This window comes from Durio zibethinus, chromosome 15, assembly GCF_047325235.1.
Source record: "Durio zibethinus cultivar Kanyao isolate XHJ-2024 chromosome 15, ASM4732523v1, whole genome shotgun sequence".
Taxonomy (NCBI): Eukaryota; Viridiplantae; Streptophyta; class Magnoliopsida; order Malvales; family Malvaceae; genus Durio; species Durio zibethinus.
The window spans coordinates 9763645-9783959 of NC_143176.1; the positions used below are offsets into that span (position 1 = coordinate 9763645).

At 34.0% G+C, this 20315-nt stretch overlaps 1 protein-coding gene and 2 pseudogenes across 3 annotated transcripts; 1 reads left to right on the forward strand and 2 right to left on the reverse strand.

Annotated features, from left to right (window-relative positions):
* Positions 1-103: 103 nt before the first annotated feature.
* Positions 104-2210, reverse strand: LOC111301778 (cytochrome P450 CYP73A100-like). The gene is made up of 2 exons (XM_022897729.2): positions 1250-2210; positions 104-1079 (listed from the first exon to the last, which is right to left on the reverse strand). Exons 1-2 carry the CDS (start codon positions 2137-2139, stop codon positions 344-346), a joined length of 1626 nt encoding a protein of 541 aa, XP_022753464.2. The 5' UTR covers positions 2140-2210; the 3' UTR covers positions 104-343.
* Positions 2211-3528: 1318 nt separating this feature from the next.
* LOC111301780 (pentatricopeptide repeat-containing protein At5g66520 pseudogene) lies at positions 3529-12911 on the forward strand (annotated as a pseudogene). 2 transcript variants are annotated; one of them, XR_016328206.1, is made up of 3 exons: positions 3529-5541; positions 6943-7081; positions 12269-12911. The product of XR_016328206.1 is annotated as a pentatricopeptide repeat-containing protein At5g66520 pseudogene, transcript variant X1 (transcript). The 2 variants fall into 2 exon arrangements; XR_016328207.1 differs by having other exon boundaries at positions 3540-5541; positions 11635-12911.
* A 6306-nt stretch (positions 12912-19217) lies between these two features.
* Positions 19218-19979, reverse strand: LOC149514660 (uncharacterized; annotated as a pseudogene).
* Between the last annotated feature and the right edge of the window lie 336 nt (positions 19980-20315).

The following is a 20315-nucleotide window of genomic DNA, read 5'->3' on the forward strand; positions in this document are numbered from 1 at the left end:
TGTGCCAACCAACTGTTCTTTATGCATCTTAGTAAATGCTTAATATTTATTTTAATTTATCATGAGTTTTCTATTTGCTGTTATAAATCATTGAACATCAATATTATACCAAAAGAAAAAAAAAAGGGTTTAACTTCTAACGTTAGAACAAATCAACTTTTTTCGTAAATTTTGTCCAAACAAAAAATAGAGGAAAAGAAATGATACAGGACAGCAAATAAATACAAAGGAAATACTTTTAACTTGTGTGGCATCTGCTTTTTCTTGAGAAACTTTTCGTTGTTAAATAGTTCCAATGAAATATGAAAATGAAAAATTTACGGCCAACATTCTTCAAATGAGATCATACCATAATCGGGCTGAATGCAACCGTTGAATGGTTTGCTATGTGCAAACTGAACTGCCCTCCTTTACCACTCACATCAATCTTGTCTGTTACGAGGGGAGTTTTCATTTCAAAATTTGTAACCAATTTGGCAATGATAAGCCCCAGGATTGGCAGTGCTAGTATGATTCCGGGGCAGCTACGCCTGCCCATTCCAAATGGCAGGTATCTAAAATCAACTTTCCCTCCAGCAACGGCATCTGTGCCACGTTCTTCTTCCAAGAATCGCTCTGGCCTGAATTCCTCTGGATTTTTCCACCATTTGGGATTGTTTGCCAACCACCAGGCATTGACTATCACTTTGGACTCCTTTGGAATGGTGAACCCTCCAAGCTTTGCTTCTTCAAGGTTCATGTGGGGCACCAACAATGGGATTGGGGTGTGTAACCTTAATGTCTCTTTTACCGTGGCTTGCAAGTATGGCAATTCATGGAGGTTTGATTCTGTGACTGGCTCTCCTTTCAGGACATGTGAGATTTCTTGGCGAATCTTGTGCTGAATAGCGGGATGGTTCACCAGCTCAGCTATAGCCCACTCCATCGACCAGAGTGTGGTTTCAATCGCCGCAACATTGATGTTTTCCACAATGTAGAGCACATTTTCTTCACTAATCTCTCCCTTCATTTGAGCGTCTATGATGTGATCAATAGCACAGCTAATCTTGTGTTTCTCCCCGTTTGTAGCCATTATTTCCCTGTGAAAATATAAATCAAAACCGATCAAATAGGACTTAAATTTAGTTTAGCATTGTCGTTGAAAGTAACCTTTTCGTTCAAAAATTACTTTTGATCACAACTTAACGTTAAACTATCCCTTGATCACAAAACAAATAATAAATCAGGAAAAGGTAAAACAATCAATCACCTTCTTTTCTCAACATAATATTTGTTGAAAAAGGCGAGCCTCCTGAGCTGTAAATCTCTGCACTTGTTCAAGTACCCTCTTAAAAATGGTCTGAGCAATGGAATGAAGTCACCATAATTGTACTCAAAGCTCTGAGCCAAGCGGCTTCTCTCCGAATTGAATTTGGTTGCCTTAATGAATAACGGGTCTTCCTGTGACTCAAACTTGGCATCAAACATCATCCTGTACATGATATTATAAAGCATTAACTGCAAACGTTTTCTGATAACAATCCCTTTGGTCTTCACTTTCTCATCTTTTTTCAGGTCATTAACCACCATCTCCATTTCTTCCTCCCACATATTACTGTACTGATGTACGACTTTGTTAGTGAAAAATGGCAACGTCATAATTCTACGCATTTTGCGCCAATGCTCCCCGTAAACTGTGAACACCATGTCCTGTCCATTGCCAGTGAAAATGTCGAAAACAACGTTACGCGGCCTCGAACCGAATTCCACGCCTTGTGTGTGCAGCACCTGGGTGGCTAGCTCAGGGTCTGATACCACAGTCAGATTTTTTGAGCCAAGTTTTAGGAGGAATACTGGTCCATACTTTTGTGCCATGGAAGCTAGAAGGCAGTGGTTCAGGTCATTCCCAACTTGGAACCAATTTCCAAATATTGGAATAGAGAGAGGGCCTGGAGGGAGGGCAGCCGAAGACTTGAAAATGGTGTGGAAGAAAAAGTAGATAGCAAGTGGAACAAAGGTGATGAGTGAGAGAAGGGTTGGGGGCAAATTTGCGTAGAGCTGGGGGTACAAGAAGTTTCTGGTGAGTGCAAGAATTATAAGTAGGGTGAGAGTTGTGCCAAAAATTGGTTTGATAAAAAGAAGATAAGGTAGATAAGCCATGTTTTAAGATGGAAACAGAGGGATGAACTGATGAAAAGGCTTGGGATATACACTAATGTTGGGGAATTGGGAGGAGGGAAACTCAAAAGTATTGAATTTATACAGGAGTAGGCAAGTGGGTAGGAGGGTTGGTGGCTGCCCACTGCCAATGGTTTGTAGAGAATCCGTGGGCTGATCTTTCAGAATCAAGGTAGGAGAGGAGAAGAGTGGACTATTTTCAAAGTCAAGTTGGTTTAGTTGGTAGGTGGAGGCATGTAGGGCCTTCAAATGTCCTACTCCATTTCTCCATGCTATTCAATTTCAAGTTGCTTCCTACTTTACAATTGTTTCAGTCTAAATTCAGCCGCAACCTTCCAACTTGAACAAACTAGTTCTATACTAGAAAAGAATCACAAAAGTAAGGAATGAATATTAGGGTTCAAATGCTAATGGGCAATAGTGCTAATAAACATTTCATAAATTCACTCATCACTTATTATTCCAACTTTTTCCTTTTAGTTTTATAAAATGGCATGAAATAAAGAGTTATAACTAGATCTAATGATTTATATATTTATATTTATTTATTCGTAGTTAATACATATAAAATATTTAATACATATTAAATATAAAAATTATTGTATTACAGTTCATATCGATATGTTAAATATAAAATATATTTTTTGAGTTTTTGATAAATTCACATATAATTTTTTTTAATTTTAAATTATATTATTTTCGTAACTTTCTTAAAAAAAATATAATTTTATAAATTTTTATAAAATTTTCGTAACATAGCACAAGTTTACAATCCAACACTCGTAAAGACTCACATTTTTTTATGCATGTTAATATATATCATAAAAATATAGATAAAAAATTTCAATTAATGAATTTAAAAATATATATAATAATAAAGTAAAATTTTGAAAAAATGAATTTAAAGAAATACAATAATTATTTTCATGCTACATCTTATATAAAAATAGAAATGTAGAATGATATTAAATAAAAAATTAATTTTCTTAAATTTGAGTTGAAAATTAATGAAGCATTTTGTAATAACTTTTTGATAATTTAATTTCAAAATTTTAAATTAAAATTAATAAAAAAAAAAATTTTTATTAAAAAAAAATTAAAGGTAAATAGATTGTTTAATTTCTCAAGTCAGAATAAGATGTATCGTACTTGATAATCTAAAACAAGTGATTATAAATCATGCATTTAAGATGATCTTAACAAATAATCACCGATAAAATTTGAACTTAAAATTTTTTCATAAAAAAAAAATAACTTTAATCGAATTAACCGATAATTGTTACTATAAAAAAATATTACAACCAAAGTGCGGGCGCTTATTCTAGTTACAATTATATATATATATATATATATATATATATATATTTCATTATTGAGAGACCCCGAGAACGTGCGGATAAAGAAGCTTGTTTGCACTATTTGTTTAATGTTTTTAAAGATCGGTGGAAAGCAAGGATGATTTGGTTTGACAATGTCAGCTTCAAGCCTTGCCTCCAAATATGTGAAGGCTAGCCAAAGAAGTCTTTCCTTGCTGGACCAGTGTTGTACAATGTCTCAAATCAAGCAGATGCAATCTCATCTCATCGTCTCAGCCACTCTTTTGGACCCTTTTGCCGCCGGTAAAATCATTTCCTTCTTTGCTGTCTCCTCCAATGCTGATCTCTCTCATGCTTACAAACTCTTTCTTTCTCTTCAACATCGAACCACCTTCATATGGAACACCATCATTAGAGCTTTTGTAGAGAAAAACGAAAATGCCACTGCCCTTTCTCTATACAAAAACATGCTTCACAGTGGGTTCTTGCCCAACAACTACACCTTCTCTTTCGTTCTTCGAGCCTGCACTGAGAATTTTTCTATGGGTTTAGCTTCTCATGCTCAAGCGATTAAGTTGGGTTGGGAATCTTATGATTTTGTGCTAAACGGATTGATCCATTTGTATGCTAATTGGAGCTCAATGGACGCAGCTCGTAAACTATTTGATGTGAGCACTGACAGAGATGTCATTACGTGGACCGCTTTGATTAGCGGGTATGTTAAATCTGGCCAAGTTGAGTTTGCAAGGGGACTGTTCGATCAAATGCCTGAAAGGAATGCAGTTTCATGGAGTGCAATGATTACTGGGTATGTGCAAATGGGGGTGTTTAGAGAGGCTTTGGAACTTTTTAATGATATGCAGCTTTCTGGGCTTCGCCCAAATCATGCTGGGATCGTGGGAGCTCTCACTGCTTCTGCATTTATTGGGGCTTTGGATCATGGAAGGTGGATACATGCATATGTGGATAGAAATGGAATGGAGTTAGATAGAGTTTTGGGCACTGCCCTTGTTGACATGTATGCCAAGTGCGGCTGCATTGAGCTAGCATGTTCGGTATTTGATGAGATGCCATATAAGGATGTTTTTGCTTATACTTCTCTGATTTCAGGCCTAGCTAATCATGGTCGAAGTGCAAGTGCGATTGAGTTGTTTGTGAGGATGCAAAGTGAAGGAGTTCTTCCTAACGAAGTTACCTTTGTATGTGTCCTAAGCGCTTGCAGTCGAATGGGATTGGTGGATGAAGGGTTAAGAATCTTCAACTACATGAGCAAGGTTTATGGTATTGAGCCTGGTGTCCAGCACTATGGATGTTTGGTAGATCTTTTGGGGAGATCTGGACAGCTTGAAGAGGCAAAGAAATTAGTGAGAGAGATGCCTATGGAACCAGACTCCTATGTGTTGGGTGCATTACTGAATTCTTGTAGAGTGCATGGTGATGTTGAGTTAGGGAAGGAGACAGTTGGGAGCTTGGTTGAGCGAGGTCTTGACCATGGTGGGGTTCATGTCCTGCTGTCAAACATGTATGCCTCTTCTAACCAGTGGGATTGGGTAGTGAAGGTGAGGAAGGAAATGGGAGCAAAGAAGGTCAGAAAGGTACCAGGCTGTAGTTTGATTGAAATTGATGGCAAGGTGTGCGAATTCATTGCAGGAGATATGTCTTATTTGCTTATGGAGGAGGTCATGCTGTTTTCGTTAGGGATTGATAATCACTTGAAATTCCTTTGGCTTGATGATGACAATACTAATTCTAATATGACCACCTATTAAGTTTTAACCAAGGGTCATATTATATTGCATTTTCTGCCATGAAATTGAAATTCATAGGAAATCAGGCCTTGTAAAGGTGTATTTGTTATGATGCTGAGTAAGGACGGGCAGAATGCAAATACAAATAACTTATCAAGTTGTTTGGCTGCAGAATAGGCTTGTAGCTTATAAGCATTCATATATTTCCTGAGCACTTGTTAAATTCGGATTTGAAGGATACAAGTTAAAAGTATTTCATGCAATCATGCTATTTTGCAACTTCTACTGTTTTCAACTTGAGCGGGTTTACATCTTAAATGGTAAGGGCCTTATCATCTGCCTTATTGGATTGAGTGAACTGCTGTTTTACTTTACTGGTTTGCTCAGAATATTAAAATTGTGATTTTCTCCTATGGTGTTGTAGTTATGAAAGTACTTGGATTTTTTACACTTAGCATCCCTTTTGCTATTTGATTTTTATAGAAGTTTCCATTGGAATGAGTTGGATTCCGTTTCCATTTCATGTTCCCCTGCCAATTTCTAATCATCATGAGAATTCCTACTGTGTCATTCCTTGCTTTTGGTGATATGTGGTGCCTGCTTTGGTACAGGCATCTTTATTTACTGATTTAGTGGTGCTTGATAATTTTGTCCTAGCTTGTCCACTCTTAGGAGTAATGGAAACTTGATTGGTGGAGCACTTGGCAGTCAAACGGAACCTTTTCTTTTTCGGTAGAGCTAGGCCTAGATCTTTATGATGTTCAGGTGGTGAAAATGAAAAATAAGGGCAACAAAAGGAAAGAAATAAAGCAAATTATTTGTGGGAAAGTTAACTTTCAAGTGTGACCAAAGATTCTGTTATGATATTCTACAGGCATAGGGTGCCAAACTTATATCACCTTAGCTTCTGAGTGTGTGCTATGGATTTAGTTTCACCATGATTCAAAAATCTATTGCTAAATTCTGGTTGTAAGTATAGCCAGTATTATCTGAAGTGTGATTCCTAACCCTTTTCATATGATTTGTTTAGATTCTTTCATTAATATTTTTGTGTCTGCATAAGTTTGTGGACAAGTCACCACATGCATAATCAAATCTAACATTCTTATTGCTATGTTTTGGAGCATGAATTTGGGAGAATATAAGTAGATAAATTTGAGGGATGAAAGTAAATACTATATAAAAACTAATTAAGGTTCAAGACACTTATGTCTTTGAGAGGGTATAAGTAGATGCATTACAAATTTTCAAAATTCTAAGGTATTTCAGATCCGTCATTAAATAGAGATCTAGAAAATCCATAATTTGAAAATAATCAATAAAGTCAACCTTTCATGAGTTCATCAGCCACTTTTGTACTAAATTTATTATCCAAATGACTTCTTTCAAATTCAAGTTCCAACAACCTATGTGAATATGAAATTTTTATAGTGTTGCACTTTGGATCAGTAAATGTCTATGTCATTATTTGTTATTTCGTTTTGTACTTGTGAGTGCTTATTTTTCATTTTAAACATTCAGTCTTCGGAGTCTGATAGTTGGTTTATGTCTTTGTACATGTTTTATGGGTGATAGAATGTGGAATCCCAGTTTAATGGCATATATGACATTGAGTGGATCAAATAACATAATAATGGAGTTCTTTTTTTTTTTTTTTTTTCATTTTTAATTCTGTAACTAGTAATCTGGATATTCTGTTTGTTTACTTCTTTTGTTTCTAGGCCTTTGAGTTACTTGACATCAAAATGTTACACATAGTACTGTTTCTACCACCCACCAGACAACAACAGGGAAAAGAAAAATCAGAAGTAAGCCTCCCCAAGCTGGATCCACAGATAATTTTCTTTGCAGCTTAATACGGTAACTACTTTTTCTTGATGTGGGACATGAATATACTTGCTAGAGGATAATTTAGAGTTTTTTGTATTAATTTTATATATTTTTTGGATTTGATTGTAAATTCTAGTATTTGGGGACCATTAGGGCATTTAAAGTTACAATTGTTATTTTGAATTTATTTCAGGTTTAGAGAGTAGACTATAAATACTTATATTATTTTCACTTTCAGTAGCTTAAGGTATAAGAAAATAGCCATGAATTATTTTGATTAACAAATAATTATTTTAGGTTTGAAAGTAGAACATAAGCATGATTATTGAGTCCATTCCAAGGCTCTTTATGATTGAGATAATTTGAGATTTGACTTTTACCATTTGGGTTAAATATTTATTTGCTTCCGAACATGTGTAGTTTTATCACAATAGTACTTCTAGAAATTTTCCATTTAATTAAGTATTTATAGTTGTCTTCCGATGGATACTTTGCCCCAAAAGGTAATACTTTTAGCTTACTTTGCCTAAGAACCAATCATATGGTGCCACATCATAGCAACATCATTATGGACCCCATTGCCATGTTATCATTAACGAAGGCTTTTTTGTTTTTTCATAGTTTGGGGGTTTTATCAAGGAAAATTTCTAATTTGTTATTAGTGATTTCTTTAGGTAGGAAAAAAAAAAAAAAACAAAGGGGAGATTCTGTTGAGACTTGATTCAATGAGGAAAATATTGGGGTTTTCTAGGAATTTGATTCCAAAGTTATCAAGATTTGATTTGAAAGGGGAGATTGTGTCTGTCAAGATTGACTTGTCTAAAGATTCGAGAGGATTTGAGTGGATATTTGAAAGACAGAATATGTTGTGGGTTATTCCATAAAAAATTAAAATTTAAAGAATTTTAGTTGTGCTTTATTGAATAGTTTTCTATTTTATAATAGTGTTTTTGTTTGTATATATTGTTTTGGGTTCTGTGATGGTTCTGGGTATATTAAAAAATTTGAGGTATGTTGTGTTTTATATTGTGCTTTGGATATTGTGATTTTGGATCCCACTTGCCTTATTTTTGTATGCTTTAAAGTTAAGATAGTATTATGGTATATTAATATATACATTTTTATTAAGATAGTATTACGGTATATTAATATATAAATTTTTATATTCTTCATGCTATATACAATTATGGCTTGGTTGAAGTATTATTATTTATGTATTTGGGTGGTAATTTTGAAAGAAAACCTAAGTTTGCATGAGTAGGGTATTGATCCTGATTTTTTGTCTTATGGACTATTATGTGAAATGTTTGAAGAAACTGGTTATGGCATTGTGAAGTGGTTTTTTTACCTTGAACAAGACATGCCTTTTGAGGATGGACTTAGCGTTTGTTATGATAATTTCTTCCTTTGTCGATTTGATAAGTCTTATCACACATGTAGAGAGTATACATGTATATGTGGAACATGTTAATATAACTGATATTGTTGAGGATGTCCAGGTACTACCAAATATTGAAAATGATGTGTGGGCATCAAATGGAGAAGGTGACACTAATGTGAAATTAAATGTGGTAGGTGGTGCATTAAGTTTAGATGGTCTAACTATTAGTGTAGGTGACGCATCAAATGTTCGTGTTTCTACAACAAGTGATGTAAATGATGTTAAAGTAGTTAGGTCCAGTGGTTTGAATAATGATAAAAAATATAGGCATGTGAATGGAACATTGCTTGAAAGGCCTTTGAGGATTATTTAGAAAAAGATGAGATGGGCTAGTGATGAAGATAATAGGATGTTAGATAATGATGATGAGGAAATACAGAAAACAAGGGTAAATTATAAAGAATTTAAAAAGAAAAAGAAAAAGAAAAGCTTTACATCAAATGAGGTCCCACTAGAGATGATTTTTAAAGTCATTGTGAAAGAAATTAAAAGGAAAAAGAAAGTCGCAAGCAAAGAAAAAGGTGAGAGTTGAGCAAAACAACACCACAGGTGATTGTAATGGGATGAAACAGAGTACTTGGATTCTTCTGATATTAGGAGTTATGAGAGTGATGAGGATGGCGAGCTTGTGTGCAAGAAAAGCAAAAAATTTTTGATCCTTCAAATTTAATTCCTAAATTTGAGTTTGGTATGATTTTTGCAGGTCATAAGCAGTTTAAAGGTGTTTTGCATAAATATCCATGGCAAACAAATTTGATTATATGTTGGTTAGGAATGAGAAAGAACCATAGCTAGATGCAATGCACCCATTGGGTCTTTATTTTTTATCTATGTTTTAAAGGATAATAGAGATGGGTTATTCAAAACCGAGACATTAATAGATAAGCATGAATGTTCCATTAGCTTTGTAAACTTAAAGGCAAATTATGAGTTTATAGGAAAGTACTTTCTTAGTAAGTTGAGGATTATAACTACGTTGAAGTTGCTTGAGATGCAAAAGCTTGCTAAGGATGAGTTAATGGTTGAGATCAATCAGGCAGTATGTAGTAGAGCCAAACAATTGGCTATGGAAAAGACAAATGGAAGATTATAGTATAAGTTCAATATGTTGTTTGATTAGGCACATGCATTGAGAAAGGTAGATCCTAACACTAATGTTGAACTTATGGTTGAAAGACTTGTTCCAACTTAAACCTCAAAATTTGAGATTTTATGTATGCTTTAATGCACTTAAGGAAGGGTTTAGGAAGTGTTATAGGCCTATAGTCTGTTTAGATGGTTGTTTTCTAAAAGGGCTTTTTAAGGGTGAGTTGCTAGTAGCTTTTGGCAAAGGTGCTAATAACCAAACCTATCACAAATTAATAAGAAAGTGGTTTCCTATAAACTTATAATTTGCCCTTATGTTTACAAAGGTATCATGCTTACCAATTTCTTGATTGTGAACAATTTATCACTGTTATCCTTTGACGCATAGATAAGGAATAGATACCCATCTGCCTTGATCTAGCTTTGGTTCTATCTTTATCATTCTAAGGGAACATATAATCAAAACTGTTTATGACTGCCTACTTTTCCAAAGCACATTTGAATTGCTTAGGACCTTCAAAAATCATTCCAAGCTCAAATCTGTGAATTGAATTTGAAGGATAGAAATTTTTTTTTTCTTTTCTTGCATACAAGCTCACTATCCTCATCACTTTTATAACTCCTAATGTCAGAAGAATTCAAGTAGTCTACTTTGTTGTTTTGCTCGACTTTCATGTTCTTTTTCATTGGAACTTTTTTTTTCCTTTTAATTTCTTTCACAATGCCTTCCAAATTTATATGGTGGGACATCATCTGAGGTGAAGCTTTTCTTTTTCCTTTTTTTTTTCCTAAAATTTTTATATTTTGCCCTTATTTCTTGTATCTATTTATCATAATTATCTCACAACCTATTATCTTCTTCACTAGCCCCATCACCATTTTTCCTAAGTAATTCTTAAAGGTATCATCATCTTCAAGCATTGTTATATTGACATAACAATCTTCTTTATCATTATTCAAACCATTGGACCCACCTACATAAACATCATTTACATCAATAGTTGTAAGACCACCAACGTTTGATGCTTCACTTATATAAGTAGTTGGACCACTGACACTTGATGCATCACCTACCATATTTAATTTCAAATTAATGTCATTTTCCCCATTTGATGCCTCTACTTATTTTTAATATTTGGCATTGCTAGGACATCTTAAACAACATTAATATTTGGCATTGCTAGGACATCTTAAACAACATTAGCTATATCAATAGTATGTTTCACATATACATGTATACTCCTATAAGTGTGATACAATTTATCACATTGACAAATGAAGAATTATCATAACAAACCTTAAGTCCATCCTCTAAAGCAATATCCTATTGAAGGTAAACGAAATTACTACCGAAATGCATAAATAATGAATATTTCAACTAAGTCATAATTGTATACTGCAAGAAGAATATAAAAATGTATATATTTTTACATCATAATACTATTTTAATATTAAAGCATATAAAAACAAGGCAAATGGGATCTTAAATCACTATACCCAAAGCACAATACTGAACACAATATACCTAAAATTTTTTAATATACCTATATCCATCATAAAACCTAAAACAATATATACTAACAAAAATCATTATTATAAAATAAAAACCATACAATTAAGAGACAAGAAAACTATAACCCACAACTATAATTCTTTAAATTTGAATTTTTTTTCTAGAAAGGGACCAACCTATTTTGTCCTTTGAGCTTTTTTCGCAATAACACGAATGGCTTTGACAAACCAAATACCCTAAACTTTGGAATCGAATCAAAACTCCAATATCCACTCAAATCCCCCTTTCGAACCTTCAGACGAGTATATCTTTTTTGTTTTAAGTTTTTGAGAATTAGTTAAAGAACAAAGTCAAATTTCTTATCTTTAGGAATTTGATTCTGTTATTATCTTCTTGAATTTTTTTTTTATCTTTCTATTTTTAAAGTCTAAAGTTTTTCATTTTTTTTGTTATCCAGTTGAGTTTATTTAAAATCTACAGCTTAGCATTTTTTTAAGTGAATAAAAAAAATTACCTGTTCTAAAAAATTCAACATGTTATCAGAACTAGAGCTTTAAGTCTTTATTGGAAGACTTTCAGATGACAAAAACAGCCATGGTTGAAGCCACTAGAGGCGCAACAACTTCTGTGGATGATGTGGATAGCCCTCAATCAACATCTAATTTCAACAAATTGAGTTTGTGAATTTGAACTCTGTACAATTAATCATTCACAAATTGAATGGTAAGAATTACCTAAAGTAGACTCATTGTGTAAAACTGGTGATTGATGGCAAAGGGAAGCTTGGTCATTTAACTAGTGATGTGAAGAAACTAGCAGCAAATGATCCGACTTTGAAAGCATTGACGTCTAAATTTCCATGATGATTGCTTGACTCATCAATTCTATGGAATCAACAATCAGTAAGCCATTTATGTTCTTATCAATGACCAAAGAAGTCTAAGATGCCATTCATGATACTTATTCGGATTTGGAGAATTCATCCCAGATATTTGAATTAAAAACAAGACCTAACAGCCTAAACAAAGAGATTGAGAAGTAACCACTTATTACAATGAAATGACAACTGTGTGGCAAGAGTTGGACTTGTGTTGTGATGAGGAATGGGATTGCACCAATGATAGTGTGAGATACATGAAGTGGATGGAGAATGATAAAGTCTATATGTGCTTGGCAGGACTTAACGGAAATTTGGATAAGGTTTGGGGTAGGATTTTGAGCAAAAAACCACTACCATCCATTAGAGAAGTTTTCTTGAAGGTTTGAAGGGAAGAAACCAGACATAGAGTGATGTTGAATGAAGAATCACGGTTGAGTATTGATACAGAAAACTCTACACTTGTATCAAAAGGACCTGACGAAGATGGAGATCGAAGAAACACAAAAAAGCCTTCCTGTGATCATTGTAAAAAGGCTTGGGAAAGCTGGGAAGCCTGCTAGAAATTGCAAGGGAAGGCTTAAAACTGAAAGAAAAAACCAGGTGGAAATGGTTGAGCTTTCCAAATGTCCAATATTGATCAAGGGCACCAAATTGCTTCGAAAACTACTACAGAAACTACTACTTTCACCAAAGATCAATTAGAGCACCTATACAAACTTTTTCAATTTGCTTGTTTCAATATAAACTTTAATTAGCCTTTTGTTCATTAGCCTAGAACGGTAATTACCTTACAATTGCTCTAGTTAGTGTTAATTCCACTTTTAGTCATCCTTGGATCATCCTTTCCAGTGCAACTGATCACATGATCGGACCTTCCAATATGTTTTCATTTTATAAAACTTGTGCAGGAAATAAAAAAATCTAAATATGTTATAGGCCACTTTCGGCTATTGATGGAAAAGGGTCCATAGTTCTTTCTTCCTCTTTTACATTCCATAATGTTCTTCATGTTCCTATTCTATCATGTAATCTTTTGTCTGTTAACAAGCTAATTCATGATCAAAACAATCAAGTTAATTTTTCCTCTTCTAAATGTGAATTTCAGGATTTGAACGATTGGCGGTTCTAGATAAAGTAGAGGACTTTACCTATTTGAAGATGGAACTAACTTGATGGGACAATCTCAGAGTACTTGTCTCAAATCTATTTTTGTTTCTAGTAATAATGAAATTATGTTGTGGCATTTTAGGTTAGGACATCCATGTTTTCATTATTTAAAACATATGTTTCTTGAATTATTCATTAATAAGAATCTGTTTTCATTTTGGTGTGAAATTTGTGAGTTAGCCAAACATTACCGTGTATCATTCCTCTCACAACAATATAAAACATCAAGACATTTTTCTAAATTCATAATGATGTTTAGGGGCCTTCTGGAACTTCAACACTTCCAGGAAAAAGATGATTTATAACTTTTATTGATAATCATACTCGCGCGTCTTAAGTGTATTTACTGAAGGAAAAGTTTGAATTTGGCTATATTTTTAAAGTTTTTTATAAAATGATAATGACTCAATTTCAAACAAATATTTAAATTTTTCATTAAGGAATATTTTAATGAAATCTTGGGGAAAAACTTTGAAGAAAATAGCATCGTGCACCAAAGTTCTTATAATGACATTCCTCAACAAAATAGGGTGGCCGAAAGAAAAGAAAAAAAAAAAAACCTTCATTTTGATGTTGCTAGATCCTTAATATTTATAGCTAAGGTTCCTAATTACTTGTGCGGGAGGCTATTCTTACAGCCACTTATTTGATCAATCGAATGTCATCGTGGGTTTTACATTTCCAAACGCCTTTAGACCTTTTCAAAAAAAAGTTTTCCCACATCAAGGATTTTGGTTAGTATTCCTTTAAAAATTTTTGGTTGTACTGCATTTGTTTACATTCACAATCATAATCAAGGAAAACTTGATCCAAAAGCTAAAAAAATGTGTTTTTATTGGTTATTTTCTAACACAAAGGATACGGATCTATTGATCCTATTTCAAAAAGGATGTTTGTTAGTATAGATGTCACTTTTTCTAAAACAAAATAAAAAAAAAAAAAGGTTTTAATCATCATCTTCGAAGGGAGAGTGAAAGTGAATTCTCTTTCTTTAAATTTCAGATAAAAATTCCACTTATGATATTTGTCCCAAATCTAGATCCCACTTTAAAGAAACCAATGTCAAACTTTAGAAATACCCGAAGTAACGAAGGAAATACATACGTTAACCACTAAAAAAGAATGAACAACTACCTATTGTCTCATTAGAAACTTATTTAGAATCAGAAATGTGTGAGAAATCTAGTAGAAAACAGAATCAGTTCATTGTCTATTTAAGAAGGAAACTTGATCAAAGAAAAAAAAATTCACCTTTTAGCAATCCAGGAGTCTAATCAAAGAACATATTATATTTCTATCAATTCCCTAAGTAAATTATTATCTGAGTCAAATTTCAAGTAGCTTGATTCCCAAATTAAATCTTTTAATGATTTAGATGTTTCAATTGCTCATAGGAAAGGTACTAGAGAATGTACTAAACATCCCTTGTCTAACTTTGTGTCTTATGAAAAATTGTCTCTCTTTTTTTGTATTTACCTTACAATTATCCTAGATAGAAATTCCTAGGAATGTACAAGATGCTCATAATGTTCTCAAATGGAAGGAAGTCATTCTTGAAGAGATGAGAGCTCTTGAGAAGACTAAGACATGGGAAGTAGTGAATTTACCTGAAGGCAAATTTCCAGTTGGTTGCAAATGGGTGTCGACAGTAAATACAATTTTGATGGCTCCCTAAAAAAATATAAAGCTTTTTTTATAGCAAAGGGATATACTCAGACATATGATATTGACTATTTAGAAACATTAAATTGGATGTAACAAATGAATTTTTTAACAAAAATTTGGAAGAAGAATTTTATATGGACTCTTTTCCAGGCTTTGTTGAAAATTTTGGATAAAGGTGTACAAGCTATGGAAGTCATTATATAGACTCAAACAATCACCTAAGACATAGTTTGATAAATTCACTCAGTCAGTAAATAGGCAAGGTTACACTAAGAGGCAAATCGATCACACCTTGTTCATGAAATTTTCAGTCGAAACGAAGATAACAGTATTGATTGTTTATGTGGACAATATAATTCTTGCAGAAGTTGAATGGCTAGAAATAAAAAGATTAAAGTAGGTTCTAGCTTCGGAATTTGAGATTAAGGACTGGGCGTCATTAAGGTACTCTTTTAGAATGGAAATTGCACATTCCAAAAAAGGCATTTTTGTGTCACAATGCAAGTACATTCTTGATCTCCTAGAAAAACAGGTCTGAGTGGTTGCAAACGAGTTGATACTCCTGTAGAATACAACTTGAAGATAGGGGAAAGTGATAAAGGAACTCATGTGGATAAAAAGCAGTATCAGAAGTTGGTTAGTAAACTGATGTATTATCACACACTCAACCTGATTTTAAAGCTGTTTACAGGTTTCTAAGGTACTTAAAGAACACTCCAGAAAAAGGGTTATTGTTAAGAAAGAGTGAACAACGAAGAGTTGAAGTTTACATTGATGCTGATAGGTTAGATTAATCACTGATAGAAGATTTACCTCCAGATATTGTACATTTGTTAGGATGACCTGGTTACTTGGAGGAGTAGAAGACAAAGTGTGGTAGTACAAAGTAACGCCGAGGCAGAGTTCAGAGCTAAGGCACATAGAATTTGTGAGATGTAATGGTTGAAACATGTCCAAAAAGAACTAAGGAGGCCTAGTATTCTCCCTATGAAACTGTACTGTGACAATAGAGTAGCCATTAGTATTGCACACAATCATGTACAACCTGATAAAATCAAGCACGTGAAAATTGATTGGTGTTGTTATTTTTGAAGCAAAGAAAACTTTACTCACTGTTGCATATCTTAACATCAGAAATATTACAATTTAAAGCCTAATTAATAACTACCCACTAAAATCATAGTCCTAAGATTAAGCCATGACCACCAGCATGAATAACAAAAAAATAACCAACACAAAAAAAAACAGGAACAACATGAAACATTCAACTAAGCAATATTCATGAATCCACATTAGCAGTCTTAAACACATCTTCTAACACTCCTCATTGCTTTAGGAGCTGCAAACACTAAGTTTTGTCCTCAGAAATTCAAACTTGCTAGCTGGCAGTGGCTTGGTGAAAACATCTGCAACCTGATCTTTTGTTTTCAGTAGACAAGAACAACAACTCCATCTTTCTGTACTTACCTTAAAAGAATAATTTAATATTAAAATGTTTAGTTTTCTCGTGAAACACAGGATTTTGAGAGATAGCAATGGCAGCTTGGTTGTCAACATGAATCTTCGTGCTTTCCTCCTACTCTAAGTTAAGATTGATTAAAATCTTCCTTAGCCACAAAGCTTGATTAACAGCAGCTATTGCAGCAATAAACTCTGCTTTAGTTGTGGATTGAGCTACAATTTCTTGTTTTTTCGAGCTCCATGAGAAAACACCAGAATCAAGTGTGAAACAATAGCCTGAAATGCTCTTCATATCATCAATCGAACCTCTCCAATCACTGTTTGAGAAACCAACCAGCTTGAACTCTTTGCTCTTTGTGTATTTAATGCCAAAATCACTTGTGCCTTTCACATGTCTAAGCACCCTCTTTGCAGCCTTGAGATGCCATTCACTTGCACAATGCATAAACTGAGACAAAATGCTTACAACATTCAAAATGTCAGGTCGAGTTGTTGTGAGAAACATTAAGCAACCAGTTAGGCTTCTAAAATATGCCTGATCAATCTTCTCTGTTCCATCTTCTTTATAGAGCTTTTCCTTTGAGTTCATTGGTGTCCTCATTTCTTTATATTCTTCGAGTTTAAACTTCTTCAGAATCTTCTTGGCATATTTCTTCTGACAGATGAAGACTTCATGTTCATTCTGTTTGATTTCCATTCCAAGAAAAAAGGTCATCAATCCAAGATCTGTCATTTCAAAAAACTCCATCATCTCTTGCTTAAACTTCTCCACAATACTTGTGTTGTTTCCTATCACAAGTAAGTCATCCACATATAGTAAGATGATAAGAATGTCAGCTCCATTGTGCTTTACATATAATGTTGATTCAGATAAGCTTTTGACAAATCCCAAGTTCTGTAAATGTTCATTAATCCTGCTGTACCAAGCTCTTGGAGCTTGCTTCAATCCGTAAAGTGCTTTTTTAAAAAGATAAACCTTGTCTTATTCTCCTTTCTTGACATAGCCTTCTGGTTATTCTACATAATCTCCTCATGCAGAAAACTATTCAAGAATGCTGACTTGACTTTTAATTGGTGCACTTTCCAATTCTTTTGTGTTACAACGGTGAGTAAGAGCCTGATGGTGTCGAGTCTAGCGACTAGTGCGAAGGTATCTGAGTAGTCCACACCGAGTATTTGAGCATATCCTTTGACCACGAGTCTAGCTTTATACTTGTTGATTGAGCCATCAGCATTGAGCTTGGTTCTATACACCCATTTGACTCCAATTACTTTTCTATTTTGGGGTCAATCAACCAACTCCCATGTTTCAGTCTTTTCAATCATGAATAGCTCCTCATTTATTACAGTAATCCAATTTTGATCTGTTTTGGCCTCTTCATAATTTGTAAGTTCACACACAGCAATATTGCATCTTTGATAAACATCAGAAAGTAGTTTTATACCTCTGATAGGACTGTCATCCACCATTTCATTCTCTCAGTCTCCAATGCTAAGAAACTTGAGCTGGTGCTTTTTTAAGGTTGGATCCATCTTTTTTGTATCATCCCAGTTCCACTCTTCATCTTTCATAAAGTGCACATCCCTGTTTATAATAATTTTTTCAGTTTGTGACTGAAAAACTTTATAAGCTTTTGCAACTGAGCTGTAGCCAATGAAGATACCTGGAAGTGCTCTTTTATCTAATTTATCTTTCTTGGTCTATAAAACATAAGTGAAGCACAAACATCCAAATATTTTAAAGAAATTCAGAGATGGTTTATAACCATACCATGCCTCAAAGGGTGTTTGATCCTTCACTGCTTTTGTGGGAAGCCTATTTTGTAAAAAAATAGCAGTATTTGCTGCTTCAGCCCAAAATTGCTTTGGCAGGTTTTTCTCAGGTAGAATACATCGTGTCATCTCCAATATGAATCTATTCCGTCTCTCACTTACTCCATTTTGTTGTGGAGTGTATGGAGCGATTAATTGATGTTGGATGCCTGTCTCTTCACAAAAATGAGTGAAGGTTTCAGAGGTGTACTCTTTGCCATTGTCTGATCTGAGAGTTTGAATTCTATAGCCACTCTCGTTCTCAACTCTAGCTTTAAAGTTCCAGAAGACTTGAGCCACCTCTGACTTGTACTTTAAAAAAAGATCCAACACATACGGGTGAAATCATCAATGAATGCAACATAATAAAGACTACCTTTCAGAGAAGGCATTCTTTGTGGGCCAGCAATGTTAGTATGAATTAATTGTAACTTCTTTGATGCTCTCTATGTTACCTTGGGAAATGGTTTCTTACTTTGCTTTCCAAATTGACATGCTTTACAGTTTGGAATATGATCATCAAGTTCTGAAAAATCATTTACCATATTCTTGGATTTCATCTACAGCAGCCCCTGATGATGATAGTGCCCGAGCCTCTTGTGCCATACTTCAGTGATATTTTCTTTGATTGGAAAAGCAGTTTGCTCTTCGTACAATAGATTTAGACCAAAGCTTTTCCCTTTCATTTTTATTTTGAAAATATCTTGGCCAACTGCATCTTTAATCAAGCAACTTTTATCTTCAAACACAACTTTATAACCCTTTTCAATTAGTTGTCCAACACTTAACAAGTTTTGATCAATTTCAGGGACATATAATACATCAGAAATGAACTTTGTACCTGAACAAGTTGAAATTGCAACTGTTCTTTTTCCTTTCATAGTTATGTACTTGCCATTACCAACTCGAACTTTCGATGAGTTTACGTTGCTTAGTTCCATGAATAGATCCTTGTTATGTGTCATGTGGTTAGTACAACCACTATCTATAAATCAACTCTCACTTGATTCGATGCTGGAGAAACATGTAGCTACGAACAGATGATCCTCTTCCTCTTGATTAGCAATCATTGCTTTTTCACCATGTTATAGATTTTTATTTTTACAGATAACAGCTTCATGCCCCATCTGATTACATTTAATGCATTTAGCATCAGGTCTTTTCTAGCATTTAAATGGAGGATGACCCTTCTTTCCACAATGTTGGCAAGATGAATAAGATTTCTTCTGATTTTCATTCTTTCTTTTTGCATTGGCTGATGCAGTACTTACCCTATTTCCTTCAAAATCTTTTTTCTTCTTTCTTTTGCTTTTGGTCATATTTTGATGCTTGACTACCAAAGCTCCTTCAATTGTTGTATCTTTTCTCATCAGTCTTCTTTGTTTTTGTGCTTGCAAAGCGTTAAGCAATTTTGCTAAAAAAATTTTTGACAGATCTTTTGTATTCTCCAAGGCAGTGATGGTTGCTTCATATCTTTCAGGTACTGTAACAAGAATTTTTTCTACTATTCTTGAGTCAGTAAATTCAGATCCAAGAAGCCTTACTTTATTTGCGATACTCAGAAGCCTATCGGAGTAATCTTTAATCGTCTTGGAGTCTTCATTCTTTGAAGTTCAAATTCTCTAATCAAGTTAAGGACTTGCATCCCTTTAATTCTTTCATCTCCTTCATATTCATTCTTGAGATAATCCTATATCTCTTTTGCTGACTTCAGAGACAGGATTCGAGTGAAGATGATTGATGAGACTGCAGCAAACAAGCAGGCTTTTGCCTTTGATTTCTTTGTCTTTTTTTCTTTCTGTGCTTTAATCTGTGCCATGGTAGGATTGTTTAGAAGTGCAGAAATTTCATAGTCTTCTTCCACTACTTCCCAAAGATCTAAAGGTTCCAAGTATGTCTTCATACGTACTGGCCAAATCTGGTAGTTGTCTCCGTCAAACACCGTCGGAGCAATTACAAAGAAACTGGCTTCAGCTTCCATGACGCGTCAATTTCACACACAGATCCTTTAAGAAGATAGCTCTGATACCAAATGTTATTATTTTTGAAGCAAAGAAAACTTTACTCACTATTGCATATCTTAACATCAGAAACATTACAATTTAAAGCCTAATTAATAACTACCCACTAAAATCATAGTCCTAAGATTAAGCCATGACCATCAGCATGAATAACAAAAAAATTACCAACACAAAAAAAATAGGAACAACATGAAACATTCAACTAAGCAGTATTCATG

Excerpts from the sequence above, each read along its gene's own strand:
- LOC111301778 (XM_022897729.2), bottom strand. The coding sequence starts at position 2,139 with ATGGCTTATCTACCTTATCTTCTTTTTATCAAACCAATTTTTGGCACA. Across the intron at positions 1,080-1,249 it reads TATTATGTTGAGAAAAGAAG|GGAAATAATGGCTACAAACG; the intron begins GTGATTGATTGT and ends ATATTTTCACAG.